The sequence below is a fragment of the Anser brachyrhynchus genome (genome assembly GCF_964034855.1).
Source record: "Anser brachyrhynchus genome assembly, chromosome: 3".
Classification (NCBI taxonomy): Eukaryota; Metazoa; Chordata; class Aves; order Anseriformes; family Anatidae; genus Anser; species Anser brachyrhynchus.
In genome coordinates this window covers 54,627,951-54,650,050 of record NC_137696.1, presented here as the reverse complement: position 1 = coordinate 54,650,050, position 22,100 = coordinate 54,627,951, and the positions used below count along the sequence as shown (strand labels likewise).

The 22,100-nt window shown below is 37.7% G+C and overlaps 1 protein-coding gene across 4 annotated transcripts in view; it reads right to left on the bottom strand.

The window, feature by feature from the left end:
* Positions 1–22,100, bottom strand: part of UTRN (utrophin) — a gene marked incomplete at its 3' end in the record, with an annotated part of 370,441 nt that overhangs the window by 244,200 nt on the left and 104,141 nt on the right. For all 4 annotated transcript variants that reach the window (XM_080586229.1, XM_080586228.1, XM_080586227.1 and 1 more), the window contains 18 exons: positions 20,614–20,823; positions 18,956–19,069; positions 18,016–18,171; positions 16,901–17,071; positions 14,504–14,683; positions 13,716–13,850; positions 13,035–13,184; positions 11,449–11,610; positions 10,956–11,084; positions 10,314–10,487; positions 9,541–9,696; positions 8,315–8,485; positions 6,815–6,994; positions 4,165–4,293; positions 3,846–4,016; positions 3,497–3,646; positions 2,934–3,071; positions 1,942–2,094 (listed from right to left, as the gene is read on the bottom strand). In XM_080586229.1, coding sequence (XP_080442355.1) covers positions 1,942–2,094; positions 2,934–3,071; positions 3,497–3,646; positions 3,846–4,016; positions 4,165–4,293; positions 6,815–6,994; positions 8,315–8,485; positions 9,541–9,696; positions 10,314–10,487; positions 10,956–11,084; positions 11,449–11,610; positions 13,035–13,184; positions 13,716–13,850; positions 14,504–14,683; positions 16,901–17,071; positions 18,016–18,171; positions 18,956–19,069; positions 20,614–20,823 — 2,829 coding nt within the window. The remainder of the gene's footprint in view (positions 1–1,941; positions 2,095–2,933; positions 3,072–3,496; positions 3,647–3,845; positions 4,017–4,164; positions 4,294–6,814; positions 6,995–8,314; positions 8,486–9,540; positions 9,697–10,313; positions 10,488–10,955; positions 11,085–11,448; positions 11,611–13,034; positions 13,185–13,715; positions 13,851–14,503; positions 14,684–16,900; positions 17,072–18,015; positions 18,172–18,955; positions 19,070–20,613; positions 20,824–22,100) is intronic.

Genomic DNA, 22,100 nt, shown 5'->3' with positions numbered 1-22,100 from the left:
CTTCTCAGCTGTGACTTCAGATAAGCAAAAGGGACTGCAATTTGTTATTTGGTAGTCTGGGGGCCCTGTGGATACATCCAGGGCTTCCCTTTCCCCACCTTCATCATCCCTTACTGACTAACAGAGGCAGGGGACCAAGCACAGGTTAGATGGTAACAATTGGGAGTAGACGGGTGTTCTTAAGAATTTTAATATTAGGATTCCTCCTAATCTTGAGAGCAAGTCAAGTCTGTTACCTCCAAGGGAATTCTGAAGCAACCGTGTTCACATGAAGTGATGATCTTTCTTCAGAACACTATTACTCCCTACAAAAACTGTATAGTCCCTACTTAAAATTAAATAAATAAATAAAGGATAAAAAGAAGCAGCCTCGGGGCACATCCTTCCTGGCAAGTGTTCCAGATCAATTAGTAAAGCAGATGAGAAAACAAACCACAAAAGTAAAACATGGTCACCTGAGGCAGGCTGGCTTACCACTCAAATACCAGAAGGCTAGTGGCACAGACAATTGCTGTTGCAATCTGTACGTACATGATCTTCTGCATTCAGCCCCAAGATACCAAGATGCAGTAATTCAAGAATTCCCTCTATCCAGAAGTGCCAGGGATCAGCTGCAGTATATCCCTAAATACAAGGGCTTTATGGAAGGCAAAGGATCTTCCTTAGAGGAGACCAGTCAACCAACAGGGACAAGGAGGGCCGGTCTGCGGCACAACCGGACTGTTCCCACCATGGAAAAACCATCTAGGTACACATTTTCCTCTTTTCAAGATGGCAAGTGATTCACTCAGAAAGCAGCTGTTGGTCAAACAGACAACTGAATCATATTGCTTTACTTCAAAGATGGCAGGACCCTTCCAAGGACAGCAGACTGCCTGCCACAACTCGACAGCAATCGCAGGCAGCTGGAGCCACACAGCACTACAGCTGTGAATAAAGAGCACCACATTACAATTTCATGGTATGAGTCTCACAGGGAACCAGAGCATTTTACCCCTGCCTCCATGTTAATTGGTGCTGGGTTAAAAAGTTACAGAGCAGTCAAAAAGAGATTGATTGGTTTTAATTACAAAGCTTCATATGCAGAAACTGAAGTACCTGACAGATTGCCTAGCCCCCAAGCCCGTCCAAGAAATTACTGCTTCACAAGGCTCCTCACTGTTATTGCCTAAAATATTAAAGTAATTACCATGCAGGCACAGTGTTCTGAAGTGTGCAAGACAGAATAAAATACAACTGTGCAAGACAAATAAAATACAATACAAAATACACACAGCGCTGAAGGTATCTGTACCCTCAGCAACTAAGTCATACAGCTTTTGGGGAAGTAAATTTTATCAGACCCTGACATCCTATTAAATCTGTTGTGAAACTGTTTGTCAAGACTCGCTCACACACGCTGTGATACATAACTCTTCTAATCAGAAACTCTTCAACCTTTGTCATTTTTTTAATCTTCACTGTGTACAGTAGTATTAATCACACGATGGTATTTCTCACTCCGTAAGCACATGAAGCAGTGAAAGGAAGCATCAGAGTAGTTACAATATCACTACCACTGCATGCAGAGGCACCGAATTTAAGCCTTAAACAGGCTTTTATCATAATTGCACCAACCTGACTTTGAATCAAGCTATTTTAATCAGGGTATCAAAAACAGATAAACATATTCCCCGTGTGCAAGACTGACAAGAGAAACTGTCTTGATTTAACCACTCTAAGACTTGGGCCTGATGGCTGGAGCATTTTGAACCTACGTTTGCTAGGTAGAAACTCAAATTGGTATATGCAGATCATTTCCTACTGAAAAACGAATGCTGTTATTTTGAACACACTTCTTCCCAAGAAATTATCAACAGAATAGCCATAAACCCTAATATATCTCTGAAGTTCATACATAGCCTTCACTCTGTTTGCTCTAAGGAAAAAAGTCTCATTTACCTGCAGTTTTTGTTCATCTTCCATTCCTTGCAGCCCTGACATACGGGGCTCGGTCTCATCCAGCCACTTCATTAGAGTGTCATGGTCCTTCTTGTACTGGGAAAACACTGGAGAGAGTTCCACCACCTGCCTCCTTTGAAATGACCTGCACTCCTACAATCCAATGTAATGGGAAAAACACTATGAGAAGAGGGAAGTAATGAACAGGATAGGTCTTATGTATCTTAAAAACAAACTATCCGAGGAATTCATTTGATGAGAGAAATTCCAAAATATACAACAGTAGAAGCCACTTAATTCTTTAAAAATAGACACATTCTATTTATCTGCACAGATTGTATCAAAGCCTGCCTAACAGTCTTATTCTGTCTTTGAGCTACACCTCATCTGAGCTATACCTCATCTTACCAACTCTAATATTCAGGTGAGCTGAAAGGAGTATAAGAATATAGATTCCCTCTGTCCTACACAAAAAGCATTTCTAATACGACTTATGTGAAAGCACCACTACATACTAGAGTCAGCAATTGCTGATAATACCCACTACAGCAACAGAGAGGTATTTGGGGTCACTTCCACTTGAGAACTCCATGAATATGTTTGTGTACATGCATCTATGAGCTACTCTTAACACAGCCCTGTGGTGGAGATAAATCCTTGCCAGAGGGCCAGCAAAGACATCTGGAGCAAATGCCCAGTTGCCTGCACCCATCTGTGTAAAGACACATTTACACCCTGGATGTATCCATAGGGTGGCCCTCTGTGAAGCTGTAAAAAGGACTTCAACATCAAAACCACTATCCCAAAACTCTGTAATGACAAAATTCATATTTTGGAATTGCAAAGATTCAGAGTCATATGTGTGCATGCACATTTAACTCTTCCACGGAGACTCTTACACACTAAAAAAAGTTATAACCAGATTGTAAGTCGGATACCAAAGGGAAAACAGCAAAAGTGTGCTCTAACTGTAATAATTATCATAATCATACCTGTACATTGTTGTACTTAGTCTGCAGAAGCAACAGCTGCATGCGGATCTTCTCTCTCTTACTGTCCTCCATAGGCTGCTGTAACAGCTGCCCTCCTCTCTGTAAAACCTCCTCAATGTGAGCTCTTTCTTGATCCAGCTAAGTTCAGACAATTAGATGGGAAGAAGAGAGGAAGGAGAAAGAAGAGGAGAGGGAGGGAAAAAAAAAAAACATTTTGCACCATATTACTTTCACAGTAAGCAAACCTTGTAAACAGCCACTTTGAATAGAAGGGGAGGAAAGAGATGTACATCAGATTTCACTACCTGGCACAGATTATGTAAAACCATGATAAAAATACAGACTGACACAGCACTAGTTACTCTTAAAGCATGAACCAAGAAGGAGCAGCTATGCAAAAAGCATAGGAAAACTGCAGAATCTTTCAAACATCTAGTGATTCCCTTCATTTTTGAGTCCTATCTTAAAAAGACTTTCTCAGAATTCCCCCTGGTAGTCAGAGTGAACGTAACATGGACAAAACAGATTTAGTCAGTTATTTAATTCTTCCATTGCTCACAAACCTTTTCATCACCCTCACTCAACTCCTGATGCTTTTCCACAACTTTTAACATGTTCTGCAAGTCACTCTCAAATTTTTCCAGGTCTGGAAAAGCCACTCTGACTTCATGAGGCTCTGACGTGACTGGCAGTCGTTCTTGTCCAACAAGCATCTGCAAAGTAACAACAAAAAATAATGTACAAGAAAATCTTTTGTAAATATCTACACTTAACAGAGAATCAAAAGCAGGTAAGTGACATTTTAACACAGATCTATTTCCCAAAGTATCTGTCATTGTTTTGACACCCAATGCATGTTTTGTGACACTCTCTTCACCTCACCCAATGCATGTTTTGTGACACTCTCCTCACCTTGGCACTTTTGATGTGCTGAGAGACCTTCTCAAAGTTACGGTTCAGTTCTGCCAGCTTGGGTTCAACAAGTTCACGGCATGACACTCCTCGACCATTCATTAGGATGATAGCCTGATCACGCACATGATCCACTCTCAGACTAACATCATCTAATTCAGATGTTAAACGCTAAGTGAAAGAAAAAGCACATGGTTACACCAGGAAAGGGAAAAAGTATTAACAAAAAAAAACAAATCAGGCAGCAGACCTGAACTGATTTAATTTAGAATCCAAAACTGACTTGACAGCTTCCCCCTTAAAATGCAAGATTTCCTACCTTCACAGTTTCCTCCTTTTTGCTTGCTGACTTTTTCTCAATCTCATCCAAAAGAGCTTCAGCCTGATATAGCCAAGTACTTATGTGGGCAACATTTTCATCGAAGATTTCCAGCTGACTCTGATGATTCTGGAAAAAAATTAAAAAGATCTATCAATGTGAAAAGAAAAAACAAAAAAAAAAAAAACAAAAAAAAAAACCACAATTCTGAGTAGAAAGTAGATCAGTGGAATAGAAACTGTTATGAATACACCTTGTAAAGAAACACTGAAAATTAGATTGTACCTTTCACCTTCAGTAGGTATTTACAAAATTGCAATTTTCATTCCAGACCCTTCAATATTATTGTTCATAATTCATAAAAAGAGAAACAGAAATAGCTGAGCTGGTTTGTCCAAATACAGACATACAGTGTATTACAACATTACAGCCAGACCACATCTCTCTCAACCAAACACATTTTTTCAGTTATTGCCAGCAGAAAGAACAGTACACGTTATGTGTGGTTAGTTTGGCTTTTTTTTTTAACCAGAAGCATATTACAACAAAATCTACAAATCATAATATATGCAGGTTTTCATATTTTACTGATGATATTAAAATATTTCTTCCTCTTGGGAAAAAACACATTATTGACATTTTAATTAGGCCTCCTTTCTTATGCAGTTGGAAATTGTAATGTTAGGTCCAAAAGACAGAAACACATTTTTTCTGTCTACAGATATGGGCAAATTCCAAAGTTCTCATAGGAAGGTCTTAACAGAAATAGCAGTAATATTTTATGAAAAGATTTATGCCTTTACAAGGAAATAATAATCTAGGAACAGAAAAGAGGAGACAAAGGAAAATAGGCTGAAAGACATAATACAAAAAGGCGAATTTTTGGACTTGAAGATTAATTTGCAAGACTGTTTACCATATATGAAACCTGGTCAGCTGTGAAGAGGAGAAAAAGGTAGAAAGATGTAGAAGCAACTACATTTACCCAAAAAATTAACAGCTATTAGCAAAAAAATGCAGCCATGAAATGTTCATGAAGAGTTACTTCCCGTAAATACAGAAGCAGTTGGTCAAAATCCTGGTGGACAGGCATCAGGATTGATGGTACATTTCTGATCATCTAAGATGAAGCAAATCTATTGTATTTAGTGAAGTATCATCCTGCTTAAGCATGCAGCTTATTATTCAAATAAATAGGAGCTGAGCTTTTGCTTTTTTAGACAAACACCATAAAGGGAGGAGAAGAAAGGGAGGATTGCTCTCTGTATCAACAAACTTGTTTCTTCCCCTACAGAAAGAACAATTTAATCTAACAGTACACAAGGGTAATAAAATTAATTTAGAAAGCTTTTAGTTGTGGCTCATTCTTGCAGCATTATAAAGGTAAACTACCTTACTATTCCTAAGATGGACATCATCAAATTATGAAACGAATTTTATCACCTGCAACAGGCACTGAACAGGATCCACAAGACTCATCTTCTGGGTCTTTCCCAAAGTTTCCACAGGTTCAGCCCATATCACCTTCTGAAGGAGGAATATCAAACTAGCTGAACATAGCAATACCCTATCTGAAAATATCAGTCTGATACGAAGATCAATTGTAGACTCTTTCATGTCCATTTAGCAAAACTTGCAGCCATAGGCTGCAATACACTTAGTCTTCCATTTATTCAGCCAAACAGACACAGCTAGCCTCAATTCAGAGTTGGCATATGCTTAAACATTTGCACTTATGGGCTGTCTGAAGGAGCAATAGGCTGATAGAGCGTCCCAATTGCTTTGTTGAAAACAGCTAGGAAGTTAACAAATGCCTACTAAACAGCCATGATTTGGGTGCCAAGGAGGGCTATCAACACAGAAACACTCTCTTCACGCTAGAGCTTGCAGAGAGGTTTCTTCCAGCCTGAATAAGAGAAGCACACACAGCAACCTCTGGGAAAGCAATCCTTTTGGGGCTAGTTTTATTAGTTTTGTTTTTCTAGTTTGTTTTCTATTTACGTTAATAAATCCAGGACCTTAAAGAAAGTTACACAGAAAACACAAGATCTGCCTTCTGGGCTCTCAGTAAGCTGCTATGAAACAGCTACTTAGAAGAAAATTAACTCTATCCTAGCTGAAACCAGGACAGTTCACTAAGCATATTTACATAGAAAAGACAAAGTCATATCACAAGGTCTAGGGAAAGTGAAAACCCAGAAAAGAGTCCTAGCACTGATGCCAGGAGAAAGAAAGACAAACAAAAGTAGAACTAAGCCAACAGCTTTATTCTCTGCAACTAAAGCAAGTTATTCCCACTTAGTCAAGTTAACAGTCTGCCTGGGAAGTCTACCTAACTTCACCACTCTCACATCCATATGCCACATTTTCATCTCCTACCCACTGAGCGTTAACCCAGTTCTACTGAGCACATGGCACCAACGCCTATCAGCATGTCTAAAACCTTGTGAAATAGTTTCCCACATTCCTCATTGCGTATCCCCTCCACAATCACCTCTTCATCTACATAGAATGGATTTCTGGTTACTATGTTCCTTTAAGACCATGAGGCACCATAGAAGCTTAGCATCTCAGCAAAGTGACACAAATTCCAATTCCTCCTAGAGTGTGAAGGGAAAACCACTTGCAGTATTTGTCACAAGCAACTTACCAACAAGGTGTCACACCAGTCCTCAGTCCAAGTCCGAACTCTGCTCCAGCCAGCATTTAGGACACAAAGCTTCTCCTCTAAGGAAGTCTCACTCCCTTCCACTAGAGCCTGGAGTGCAGTGCAGCTTTCTGTGATGCTCTTCAGATCAGCCTTCCTCCTCTCCAGCTCTCTCAGCACATTCTGAAACAAGAAGGAACCATTCACAGCACACTGCAAACTACTCCCAGTCACAAAGGCAAGTGAGCCAGACATAAGAATTAAATAATATGCCATCTCTTGAATATCAGTGTATAGTTTCTATACAGAAAGCAGCATCTTCTGCCATACAATATCTCCAATTATTATTGATAACATCCAGCTATTTAGAAAACTGTTTGAAGTCAGTGTACAGTGTGTGAAAGAATGCATTTAATCACAAATAATGTCTGGAGCTTCTTGAACATCTTATTACCTGTGAGTTAAATAATTTATTTTAGTTTATTATCTTAGAGAAAGCAAAAACCTTCCAAGTTGCTACATTCTAAAATTACCTCCATAAAGCATTTGGATGGAAAGGACTACTTTTCATGCAACATAAAGGGTTTGCCCTCCTGGTGGTGCAGCATTAAGAGCTCATGAATTATTTGCATTTCTTACAAAGGTATAAGTAAATATATTTCAGTAACTATTGCACATGCCTGTTTAGAAATAAATCTTAGGAATACTCCCACAGCAGAAGTGTAGTACTAATGATTGTTAATCCTGAGTCAAACTGGTGAGAACAGATTGTAATTAGATGCTCTTCTAATTTTGTAAGCTTGAAATTTTAAGATTGTTCACAGACCTACTCCAAAAGGAAAAGGTATCTCCAAAAGGACAGAAATCAAAGACTGGAAAGATCAGAATTGCTGGAGTGTATCAACTGACATTTATTCCTAACTCCAACCATCACACATACAAGTTTCCCCAGTGCAAGAAAATGGATGCTTTTCTTCAGAATAATTAGAACTCATTCTTCTCCTTCTCTGAAAAGTTCCAATTTATGGATATAAAAGAAAATAAGGAAATATTGGAGCTTTTTGTTTTACAAAGTCAATTTTGAAGACAGAGCTGTTTCAACGAAAAGTTAAAAACTCAACTTCTCATTACAAACACCTAAGAGTTTTCAATTTGCTGTCCCAGTAAAATATTTTATACGGCCCCAAATTGTATTTCCTGAGAATTACAAATATTACACCTACGAACTGTTAGAGACACACTAAGTCACTTAGATACTATTAATACTAAATATGCAGTAATATCTTTTAGTTTTTCACTGGGCATCTGAGTCAAGATGCCTGAGATGAAACAGATTACATTCAGTAAGCTACTGTATATGACCTACTGAATCTACTAAAATTTCATCATGAGATGGGATTTAGGAACAAATTACAGGGATTTAAATTCTCAGTCATTTCTGCATAGCATTGATGTAATGATAAAAATGCTCATTTATTCTACATATTTTTAAAGCATGCTCACCTTAGCCCAGGCAATTTCTGAATCCAGATCAGAAAGCAAGCTCTCTGAAGTGGACTTCTGCACTAGCTCTGCCTCAGTGGTAGCTAGCCACTCTGACAAAGAGGAAGCCTCTTTCCTCATTTTGCGTGCCAGTTGAGATGCTCTTTCAAGGTCTTGTTTTCCTTCTGTGACCTACAACATGAAAAATAAAACAAAGAAAACAAGAAAGAATTTAAAAGAGCAAAAATGAAAGGGCTAATCAACTAAAATATTCACTTGAATACATCAAATCTTGGCATTTTAAAGCTGCCTTGTACTACGAAGGACCCTGAAAAATTGGTTATAGATATCAGAACTTTACTATATAAAGCAGAATATATAGAACCAGAATAATTTTAAATTAAGATACACTTTAAAAAAATGCACACCACTTATTTATAGCTAATAATAATAATCACCAATGTGAAGTTTAAACTATGTTTGTTATGACCTTTAACCAAAACTCAAGGGGATATAGAATGCAACTACACACACTCACATAGATAAAATTCAGATTTATTTTTTTTTATTTTTTGTACAGACCTGATACAGAAAGCTAAAAAGAAAAGTTTCACTGAAAATCTAGTCTGCCCTTGAAAACCACTCAGTAAAGTGAATATGAAATGTGATGTTTGCTGCAGTATAATCAATTCCATTTCACACTGCCTATACAATTAGTCTGGTCAAACTTTAACACTTGAGAATAAAACCAACCACAGAAGTCAGAATCAATTGACATTTCAAAAAATTGTTCTTTCTCAATTTAATGTTTGCATGTACTTATTGAAAATGATACACTCTTTGAAGATCTAAAAAAATAAATTCGGAGACGCAAACAAAATTGTCATCTTATACTGCAAATAACCCTGCCTTTCTGTCCTTCCCTAATTTACTGTCCTCATATGTTACCAGCACAGGTTCCACTAGAATACCCACCTTGAGCATTCTGCACTTTACAAAAGTAAAATACTTTCTAAGGCCCATTTCAACAATGTCATCTATGCATTTACCCACAGAACATTGAACAGGCCCAAGTCTGCTTCAACATCTGTCTTAATTCTGGCAAGAAAAAAAATTTCTCCTGTAAACGTATGTAGCAAATAGCCTATCAGTTGCAGAATCATAGTAAAATGTCATCTGACATCAAAACAATAAAGAAGGGAATGTACATGCATATAAATGATCGCATATAGATTTAGTTTTCTTACCTGTGCCCCCAAGTCATTGTAAAGAAATTTCAGTGCTGTCAGTTGTTCATCCATTCCTTTGGGATTATCTGTCTGTTGCTTCTGTACAATTTGCCTTCCTGTCTTGATGACAGTTTCAACCTCCAATTTCACCTCACTGAGGGTTTTGTAGAGTTTCTAAAAGCACAAATATGTACAATAGTGATTTATTTGTAATTCAAATTTTCAGATTGATTGATTTGGTGTAATTAAACCTGAGCTGTGGATTAAGAGCAAATCAAAACAGGTAACAGTGGGCAATGAGAAAAATGTCTGTCAAGTATATTTCAACCTCATGATGTTCCATATTTATTTATTCCATTTTTACTTTTATTTTTACAAAAGTAAAATTTATGTGTTTACTCCATAACATCAACACATACTGTATGGCTAACATTGTGGTCTGTACTAGATCTCATGTATAGTATTTAAATAAAACAAATACAAAGAACCAAGCAAACTTGCCCCTGGAGTCATGCCTCTTCAACTATCATGAGCCAGGGAGGGGAGTTTATAAAACTCGGGTATTCCACCACATCTTGTGATCAACAAGCCACTACTTCTATGTCCATATTCTCACTCAAAATAAGTATGGGCTTTTAGTTTCAATTGTTCTGCTGGTGTTTCATGAAAAGTTATAGCAGTGTTTCCTTCAATCAGGAACTGAAGCTAAGTTTCCTCAGGAGAGGGTTTAGGCTAGAAGAATCACACATTAAAGAACCAATCCCGGTGACTTATGAACACTGTATACTTACCATGCACCTGTCTAGATGAGCTTGGATTACATCCGGGTCAGTATCCTTCACATCCAAGACATGAAGTTCTGCTTTTACACCATCTAACACCCGCTCACAATCTAACATACGCTGCTCAAAGTTGGCAGGTTTCTGAAAAAGCTGATACTTTGTAGACACTTCACGAAGTTTTCTCTGTTTTAATGAACATTATGTTAAAAAAAGACTTAAATTAAATATATGTACTTTAATAAAATACTTAAAGCATCTCACTCTGCAGGTTTTAACCCATCTCTCATGCCACCACAACTCAGTATGCATGTCAACACTATTTGCAAAGCCAAATTCCATCACTTATTTCTAATCTCTGTGGTGCACAAGAGCTATAATTCTCTCTTTCACTTTCAAAGCATACATCCTACTAAAATGCAGAGACTTTTTAACTTTCAGTATTTTTTCTATGATACTTATGGGATTTCAGGTTCTTTATTGAATTCATTTAGTTGTCCTTGTTTCCTAACGATAGCATGTAAAAGCATATGCTCTTTATCTTAGAGATTTGGTCAAACACACCACGTAATTTACGGGCTGACAATAGCAGTGTGTAATTGAAAACCACCAGCTCTTCAACTTTAAATTCTGAGTGTGACCCTCATATTTTACCTGCAGTGCATCCAGCTGAGTTCCACCTCGGGGAGATCTGCATTCAGGTGAAGCAGGAGGGAAAGTGCGAGCACTTTTCTTGAGCTCCTCTAAGGTAGACTCATGAGCTGCTATCTCAGCCTGAATTTTCTGCCACATCATAAAAACAAAGGAAAAAAATGTTACAGGACATCCAGAGGAGAGGGGAAGAGGAGTATGCTTACCACTTACTACCCACCAGAAGTCAATCTGCTCTGTAAAAGTTAAATGCTACCCAGCATTTATTTTGTTTTAAATTTAAGTATTTAAAATATGGCTCTGGTCACAGCTTGCTAAATTGAAAGCTATTAAGATTGTTATGCAATACAACTTTCTTAAAACAGGAAAACAATCCAGATTACAAAAGCTTTCACTTAGTACATCAGCACAGGACTGAAATGAATTAGTACATCTAAGCTGAGCACTATTATCCGAAATTTAAACTGCTTTCTAGAGGAAAGCTATACTATAATACCTGGGCCTCCTGGGGCATCTGAAAGGCATCTATCCTATCAGTCAGATACGAAGTCAGCTGTCTGTCCAGTTCTGTTAAGTTTTCTTGCAAGACCTGCAGCATGTGGTCGGTTTCTCGCATGGTCTGAAGCTGCTGTTCCAAGGCGATCTGCCGGCTTACCGCCTTAATGGGACAGAAAGGTAAGACAAGAGGAAGCAGTTGTTCATTAAGAATGATACTAATATTTCTCGAAACAAGGTGGGGGAGATCCAAAAAAATTCTATGTCAGGAAGACTGTCTAAAAAACAAAAAAGCCTGCTATGTGATTTATACCAGCAACTGACAAACAAATAGTGACGTGAAAGGAGAGTTCTGCTGCTACACATAAGATAGGGAAAACAGCCCTCTCCTGTCACCTCAGGAGGAAAGTATGCTGTTATAATTAGACATTTCAAAAATTACCTAGTCATTGGGAATCAGGAATTTTGTAATACACTACAGCTTAGTATTGTTTCCTGTGTAAACCTGCACATTTTCTTTCAAAACAGTAAATTATGTCTTTCTGTTAAAGTGTGAAAACAGAGTTCACATTTCCTTCCCCCCATTGCTCCTCCCTTCAACACAAAAACTTCTAAGTTCATCTGAAACAGCACTACCTGCAAGGGAGCACAAATTCCCCATTAGCGCACACAAGCCAGCAGGCGTGTACATACATAAAACACACACACTCAGATTTAGCAAGAAGGCAACAGCCCGGGATGTCAGCACTGCAGCTGCAAAAGCTGATAGCTTTCATATGGCAATGAAGTGCTGCAACAGAAAAAACAACAGTGAATGTTCACTTGCCTGACAGCACGTAACCCCCAGCTGAGGGCAGTGCATTCATGCTGCTCGCTGTAACGAGAATCAACCGAAATTCTCTCTGACTACATTTTGGTATTGACATAAAAAATAAAAATAATAAAAATAATAATAAAAAAAAAACTCTAGTTCTACAAATCTGGCAAGAAATCTGGCAAGGGCCTGCATTACCAGGATAGAGAACTCAAGTAACAAATTTATGCAATGTGAAATACAGCTAGCCCTCTTCTACACAGTAAACTTAGAACAGATGAGACAGAAGTATGAGAAGAGGAAGGGGATGTAATAGATGGGGAATGGAAAGAATGCTTTCTTTCTGTTCCTTATTTCTGTGTGACATTCCTAGCCACTTCAAAGAGTGAAAACATCACTATTCATGTTCTTCATTTTTACGGTTAGTGAGCAGCACACCGGTATTTATGGCAGTAGTAAGAGAATATTAACCTCAGTTATCGAACTGTCCCTCTTGATATCAGAAATTATTTTTTAGTCAAAATTATCTGCAAAATGTGGAGGGAAGTGGGAGGAAGGTGGGAATGCAAATGTTAAAAACAAAACATGACTGGAACAAGGTGAAAAATGTATCTTCCTCTTAGGCCATTATTCCAAATTGAAAGCAGCTGGCATTTTTCCTCTTTTCCTGTATTGCAGCCCTGCACCCATGAATTTAGCTATCTAACAGGAATCACTTCAGCCCACTGAGCTGAAAAACTCAGTCTTCTTGAACCCTGCCCCCAAATTCTTACCAAGTGACTCAATTCTTCATAGCGAGCATTGAACGCCTCCAATTTTTCACTGATGATATCATCAAGAATCCCTCCATCAATCAGTGTCTGCCCAAGTTCCCGAATCTGGGTTCGATTATCAGCTGGATGACGCAGGACTGATTCCAGGGACTGGAAATTAGCAGAGAAAGTTTTGAAGATCAAGGCACTGAATATTTCTGCACTTTTAGAGGCGGAAATGTGGCTGCATGCACAGAAGTTTGTACACTTCAAATGTCTTGAGAGTTCTCTAAAAGCATGAATTAGTTATGGTTTAATCCACAGTGGCACAAGGCAACTACAGTAGTGGTTTTGGTTTGGATAACTAAACTTCACAGCACTTCTCACCTATTCATCATTATTTCATACTGTAGTGCTGGAAGGAATTAATCAATTTACACAGGACAAAAGACAGCATTCAATGTTACCTCTTCATGGTACCAAATATGGTGCAATAGTTACAAACAACAAAACATCTTTTTTTGGGGGGTGGAATCTTACAAATACCTGTTCCAAACTCAGAATAATATGTTCATTTAACGTGAAGAATCAGAATATTCTACACAAAATGCAGTACTTTACTGAAGTGTATAATTCGTGTTTGTTTTTTTTTTAAATGTGACTATCTGAAAAATCACTAATCTTATAGAATAACTACAATACCTCAAGAGCGTCATTGACAACATCAAACTTATCAGACAGATTTTCTGCCATTTGCACCCTTTCTTCCAGAGTGTTTAGCCAAGCTGTTTCTAAATCAAGATACTGAAGTAGCTCAATCCAACAGGACCACACCTCCTAGAAGCAACAGGAAAAACTGCAATTAACCTAAAATGCCATGCATAGCCCATGTATACTATGAACAGCTCAAAAGGAATATATTTGAAAGATATTCACCTAAAATAGGCAGATAGAACGCATTCAAAAACATGCCATTCTACAGTACATTCCAGACAGAGAAATCCACAACTACTGCATATTTCTTTTTACCTTGTTACTAAAACAGACACAGAAATCTTTAAATTACGGCTAAATTATCAGATATCTAGATTCTTATAATAATTTAAAAATATAACAAAATTTATCCCCTTGTCCTGAAATGTAGGACATACACAGCCTACCCCAAACTATAGCCAACCTGTTCTAATTATCATCGTATGTCAACCTCTAACCTCTGAGAAGTTTCCTTTTGTCATTTTGGAAGAGGCAAGGATAGATAAGAGAGCTGTGAGACAAGCTTACTTATTTGCACAAGTGTTGATTACAGTACAGATTTTAAAAGCAAGTTCAGATGGTTTCTCATGGATTCCAGTCTCAGAAAGGCACCAAAGCAAAATGCATTTATATCAAAGTTACTGGATTCAACGACACTATCAGGCATTTTCAGCATCCTTCTCTATTTTTCATGTCATCTATCTCAGTTTTGTTTAGTTGAGAGCTATCACTCTTACCTCCAAAGTGTGGCATTTCCCCCGGATCCGATTACACAGTAGCTGGTAGTTCTCCAGCACAACATTCAGCTCAGTCGCCAGCTCCTGACCGCCAGACGGCACTTTAGCAGCCAACAACTTGATGTTGTCTTTGAGAATCTTCACCCGCACCTCCTTCTGCAACACATCCTCCTTCGCTCTCTGCCCAAAGAAACATATTACACAATTCATTTGCCACACATTCAGCTATTCACCATTCAAACCATAGATCAGCAGTTTGACTTCATAAGTGTAGTTGCTGAAGTAGTTTTGAGCCTGAGCACAGCAAAATATGGCGTTAACTTGCAAAGAATTCAAATGATACTAGTGAGCATCAAAAATCCAATTTCATTAAACATATAGTCATATTTACCATTTGCAGTTTGTTCATTAAAAATCCATGACTCAAAGCCAAAAAAAAAATCAGTGTTATTTCCACTTTAGCATACAGATATGAAAAAAAAGGAAGAAAGAAAGAAATAAAACTAGAGGTTTGACAAACACAAACTTATCAGGGAGAAAAACGTAGGGTGAATTTACAGAAGTTACGAGACTCATATCTCAATAACTGTCTCCAAAGTTATCCAGTAAAGAAGTAATTACCCAAGACATGAAACTAAAAAGTTAGGACCTCTCCCACAGGTGTTGGGTGGGCTGAAGGACCATGCAAAAAGGACCAAGGAGAAGAATTTCTTCAACCTATCTGCATTCAGAAGAGCTTGGTAAAAAAACATACAGGATAAGCACAACACAACAACTCCCAGCACATAGGCCTACAGAGATCATATTATTGGTTGTTGAATTTTGCCTTAAACAGAATTTAGGAAGTAGGATAGTTGGAAGACAGATAAGAGACAGACTTGGACTGGTCTACACGGAGACAACCTGAAGGAAGCAGAAACAGAGATCGTCCTTCATTTTTTTCTTTTCAGGTTTCAAGGACAGTTTCATGAAGCTGAAATACCTCTGGTATGTAAGGCACTGAACTTTATAGTAGAATTTAGCACATGACAGCATTATTGTTGGGCATGCTGTTCCAGATGTCTAAACGTAAATCAATCCCAAAAAAATCCAGTTAATGAACAGGCAAAGGATAGAATCCTGGGGAACATACTACTTTATGAGAGGATTATCAAAACCAACCTACCCTCATCTTAAATTTACTCTTTCAAATTAGAGAGTTTCACTCTTCATTCAAATGAGAGCAGAATTAGGCAAGCTGGAGTGTTTTTCAAGACCTTATGCAAGAAAATGCTCCTGGTCAAATATACAGAGAACACTCTTTCCCAATACTAGAGAGGCAGTCTCAGCATAATATTCTTAATGCAAATACAAGATGATATGCAAACATTAAAGCAGGCTTACAGATTCACTGACATACCTGCCAAATTAAAAAGCACAGAATACAATCTGGATTTGACAGAGGTAACTGTGCTAAAAGTCTCTCTTAATCAAAAGAGGGTTCTTTCTTTTTCTTGGCATGTGTTTAGCAGGCTGTCAGACTATGAAACCTCAAATGGCTTCAAAGGACATGAATGTATTAAAACACTTGTTAAAAAACTGCTTCAGAAAGCCCCTTCAAAAAGAAAAATTCAGAACTTCAAGTAGATTTGTCAAAGCACTTGTAAAGAGGGAAAAAAATCCTTTATTTTATACTCCACTGCGTAACACTGTAGTGAATACTCAAAATATTTGTCAAGACATGCCTGAATTCTCATTAAATCGTTTAAAAACAGAGAATTATTGTTTACTCTGTACATACATCCAGGAAAATTACCTATTCAACTGGTAATTTATATTGAAACAAAAATAACTCCTTCCCCATTTTTTTTTGGCCATCGTCTCAAAATTACCAAGAACCAAGGACCAGCTTTTTTTGTTTGCAACAGATGATGAACACAAGATAACCTTCAAAACAAAACTGTTTTAAATTGTTTTTCTAAATATGGAGCTACTATATCACGGGACAAGAAACTGGAGCCCAACAGCTGGAATCAGAAGAATATGTTTTTCCAACTGCTAATTTAGGCAGATAGAATAGCACATTTTCTTTCTTTCTCAAGTTTCTACTCCTGTAATAAGGTTCCATATTCTCGGGGTTAAATGCACTATACATAGCAAGCCTGGCTTAGCAGGCTCTGCATGCCACTATTCATTATGAAATCCCTAAGCCTCGTAGCCAAACAGAACATCTGCTTTTATAATTTGTGCTTTAAAACAAAAAAAAATCCATGAAGCAAAACTGAAAAACACCACTAATCTTGCCGTGACCTGAGCTCCTTTCCATACAGATAATAATTCCACAAAAGGTCACCCCTAGAAATCATTAAGTTTTGTTTCCCTTTAATCAGGTCTCTATAATGACCTGGTATTCCTGACCTTCATTTCCTCCACCGCATTCTCTAGCTCTTCAGGGGACTTGTATTCAAAATCTTTCTCCAAATATTCTTCTTCAGCTTGGGTCATCCATTCCTGCATCTCTGCCAAATCTTTCTTCAGATTTACAGCTTTTTCCTGACTTTCAGACAGGCGATTTTTCTGACTAATGATCTAGAATCCAAGGTGAAAAAAGAAACAGCAGTTTAGGTACTTATATATCCTTTTCTATACGAAAAACTACATGTGTTTGTTAAAACATTTAATACCAAAACATTTTTCAGGCCTTTTTAATTAGCAAAAATAATTCAAATTTTATACACACATACACATTCATGAACCATTTTTATCAGATCAACAAAACCTAGAGGTGAAGGAAGGAGGAAACATTTGTTTTCTCGTCGTATGTAAACTGGTGACAATCCCTAAGAAAACAGTCATATTTTGCAGGGGGTTAGGGAGAACACTCTTCTGCTCACAGATATCATATAGTTAGATACATCTTTATACAGAGCACTTAAATTCCTCCAGGCCTCGCTTTTTTCCCCACAGCCCAGCCAATCTGGATCAAGGTTCATCAACAGCAAGGTTCTCCTTGCCAGGCATTGCAACTAAAGAAAAATGTTTCTACAGACAGCAGAAACCTTCCACCCAAAAGAAACACCCACATACTCCAGACTGAAGTGGTAGTCTATTTATAGCTATTTATTTTTCAAAGCTGCTTGGAAAGAGGCTGAAATTACTCAGGTTCAGAATAATATTCCAGATTTCAGGGACAACAGAAGAAGGTCAGGCTTTTTTTTTTTTTTTTCCTGAAAAGGGATAAAGCAGCATGAGAGAAAGTAAACAACTTCATTTTTATCTACAAGCTACTACACTGCAAGCAGCACATGAACTGAGAAGTACACATATTTAAACAAAATTACTGTTGCACAGGTATCCCCTAACATATTCGCACTTCTGAAGGATTTACTGGGACAAGATGGATTTCAGCCACTTTGACAGTAGAACAAGTAAAACATTCATCCAACCATTTCACTGCTTTACCTCTTCACCATGCTAAACTGAAAAAACAGCTGCATTAACAAGTAAGCACTAGCGATATATGGAGAACTCACCTGTTTGCTCAGTTTTTCCCATTGTGTCTGGCAGTCTACTAGCCTAGATTTTGCCCAAGTATTTATGCCTGCAATAGGCTGACGACTTAAAGTAGACTCTACTTCCTTCATCTCTTTCAGTGATGGTTCAATCTTCTCCATTTCATTAACAAACACCTGAGCACACAGAAAGTAAATTTATAGAATATCAATAATTTTGCAATTTTTCATTATTTTAGAAAAACTTTAATAAAAAAGCAGAGTGATGCTGTGTTCAATACCAGCCTGTTTGGAACAATCCTTCAGTGGTCCAAAACATCAGAGCTGTGCAACTAAAAACCAAAATACAGCTTGCCGCACACAGTGCAAACATTCTCACATGCTAGATGTCAACAATGGAACAATTCAAGTTTGAAGACAATGTGCATTAAATACCCTGATGTTTCTAGCATACCTCAGACTCATGTTCTTCCCCTGAAAACAAACATTTGAGGGTACTCTGCAATCACTTACTGTTGGATGACATTCTATCTGTGATCGTTATGTGGCACTAGCTTGGAAGGAATCTTACTTATAAGGCACATGCAACTCTTAAACCATGGGAGTTTCATCATCTGACATATTTGCTTTTTATTTTTAATGTCCTTGAAAGTTTAATGCAGAAAGCACTTTTCACTCATGAATTCTTATATCATAAAATTAGGAAAAGTATAATAAATAGTTTTTACAGAAGAGCTAGTGTCAACTTGAAGATGAGTATTTGTAAATATAGTGAAGACTCTGAAAAGTACAAACTGTTACAGTTATACAATGAGGAACCAATTAAAGTGTGCCCTGTAAAGCCTGGCAGGCTTTACCGAATATACCACGGACAATATTTAGTAATAGTAGCAAAGCAATAATGAAAAGATGCTGATCATATTATTTATTTCAAAAGATTCCTTAGAAAAACAAAACTCACCGTGTACTGGTCAAGCTGTCTTTGAAGTCCTTCACTATCTCCTTGAGCAGTTTTTTCTGTTAATAAGAAGTCTTTCACGCTATCCATCCACTTCTGAATGACTTTTGCATTGGCCTAAATCAAATATAGTAACAAAGAGTTGATAATGCTGTCATGAAGAGTGTATGGCTGTTGCATTTCAACAAATTCACACGAGGGACCTGTCTGAAGGCTGGAAATAACATTTTCCTCATAATATTAACCATATACAACCACCTCCACACTGTTTTGAGAGGCATATTGAACTCGAAGAAGGAGATATGGCCCTATAGATATACATGTGAGGAGAACAGGAGTGAGCAATGCTAAACAAACTGGACAGGTAGAGGCTATGCAGGCAAAGGCTTGCAGAGAAACACAAGCATAAAATAAAGAACTACACAGGATTAGACTAACAAAAAAAAAAATCTAGCTACTTGGGTCTGATAGCAGCTACTGTACTCAGTACAGCAATACACAGAAATTAATAAACAGAATTGTACAGTCATCGACCTAAAATTCGCCAGCTGCCTTAAATCCCAGGGTAAAACAGGCAGGGTGGGGGACAGGAGGTTTGCCATCTCCTTTCTACACAACTGTGGATGTTCCCAACGACCCTTACAAACAAAAAAAGCACCACAAATTAGAAATGGGAGAAAGACTTTTGTCCTGATTCAATTAGGTTATATGGCTGCCATTTTTAATAATATATGAACTTTTTTTAATCAACAATTTTGGGCTACTTGATTGGGTTTTTTAACAGATGGCATCTTTTTATTTTGAAACAATGGAGAGAAACAAACAAAGCACTGTTATTTGAGAAGCCAAGTCAAAGTTCATGTCACCAAGGAAGACAGTACATATTTTTCTTTAAAACCTTGCAGTAGGAGTTCTTTCAATATCAACACATTACACATTGCTTTTTGGAGAAAAAAAAAAAGTCAGTGCTAATGAAAACCCATTACACTAAAATCAAGTTTATTTTTAGGCCAATGCTACTATTAGAGGTCAAATTCATGACATTTTTTTCATTCCTTTTCCTTTTGGGGGGAATTTCCTGCAGCAGATTAGCCTGAAAATTATTTTCCAACAAAGAGACCCCAGGAGGCTCTAACAGTGAACCATAGCTTAAAAATTATATATATATACACTCACTCATATATATACATATTTATAAAGGATGCCATTTGACAAGGCATTTTACCATATACCTAATTTAGGTTGCTTACAGAAAGCTGCTTACAATTCAGCTAAACTGAATTAAATGGGATTACTCACAAAGTTAGACGCATTTAAATAACTTGCTGAATCACAAGCCAAGTATACAGAAGTTTAATGAAGTAAATGCTCTTGCACTGCACAGGCAAATAATTACCAATGGTCAAACACCCAGCATAGGCTGTGGATGTACAAAGGTAAATCTAGTTCCAACCCCCCTGCCGTGACCAGGGATGCCACGCACTAAAACAGGTTGCTCAGGGCCCCATTCAACCTGTCCTTGAACACTTCCAGAACTGTTTCCCATAACCATTTCAGTTCTCAATCAGCATCATCTGGATGCAGGAACATGAAGAAAGAAAGAGCTTTAAAAAAAAAAAAAAAAGAGTTGTGCAACAACAAAAAAAATCCTTTTGTTTTACCTCAAATATTCTCAACTTGGATGTGATTTCTTCCAGTAGTTTAACATCTTTTGAAGTCTTGAGCTTTAATTTGTCCCAGTGCCCTTGCACATGCCTGAACTCTTGTGTGTATACCTTGGTTATATCAGAAGCCTGTTTCTCCAAAGCTTTTGTTTCTTCAGAAAGTTTATCTACCCTGGGCTTCTGGGCTTCCAGTGTCTCACAAACAGTCTACAAGGAGGGAAAAAAAAAAAGATACGTTGATAAGTTTGCTTGCAGTATCAGACATAAAACATTCACATACATGTGCAGGTACATCAAAGGTTTGATTGCACAGAGTATCGATACAGTAAAGAGATGAATTACAGTTACTGCAGTTATTGAAGCATAAGTGCCCAAACAGCTCTTTAAGCAGCAAAACCTTCAGCTGCTCTGCTGGAGCAGTAGCAGAGATTACAGAATGGTCTCTAAGGCCTAGCCATATAGCTAAATACACCCAGGTACCTCCATCTCTGCTGTTCTGTGTAGTATTGGCACTCAGCTTGGCAAAGCAATGGCTACACTACGCTGCAGTCACAAAAGAAACTGCAATCTAGACATACTAGGAGCTCAGTTTTTTCATTCCCTCCAGACATATATGGGGGTGGGGGGTAGAGTGCCACACACACACAGCAGTGAGTGTGTGCTTCCCAGTTACGTAAAATAAAATTATTTTAACACCTAGCTGAAATAAAAACTCTGGATACTTTAGTTTGACAGCTACTCTTCCAGCTGGAATAGGAGGATACAATCTAAATATATTCACTAAGGTATTTCGGATGCAAGGAGTCACATGAGCTGAAATAGTTATTTTACCAATATTAAGGAAAAGCAGCCCAAGATATAATGCAAGACATGAAAAAATGCTGCTGCTTCATTAAATTGGGCATTTTGGTTATCTAAAAATACTTAAAATTTAAGGGAGAAATTTGGAATTGAGATATGAAATCATTACTTATTTCATGAACTTAACTTTGTGAGTATATACAGTTAACATGTACATGTGGGATGTGTGGGCATATATTTTACTGGATTGTACTGAGGAAGAAACCTTTTTTTGGTATGCTTATGTTCTCAATTTTACTTCTTATTTACGGGAAAGAAACAGGATAAAATGCATCATTTCCTCTAAAATGATAGGTAGTGAAGAGGCAATGAGACTGGGAAGAGGGATTTGTGTTCTGATCTTCCACCACACTCCTTAAAGCTCCCACACTGACATGGTATGTCCTTTCTGGTTTATTAGTCTCTGAAGAAAACGGGGAGGAGGGATCCAGAAAGGAAAAGACAAACCTCCAAAGACTAAAAGCCACTGTAATTCAGCCAGTGGACTAACCAAAAAAATCTCTGCCAGCTTTAAACAATAGAGAAATACCATCAAAAGGATAGAAAGACAAAGCCTTCCCCACACCCAGCAACTGGAATTCCAGAGATCCTCCAGAATCATCTGCAGTCCTCTTATGTTGGGC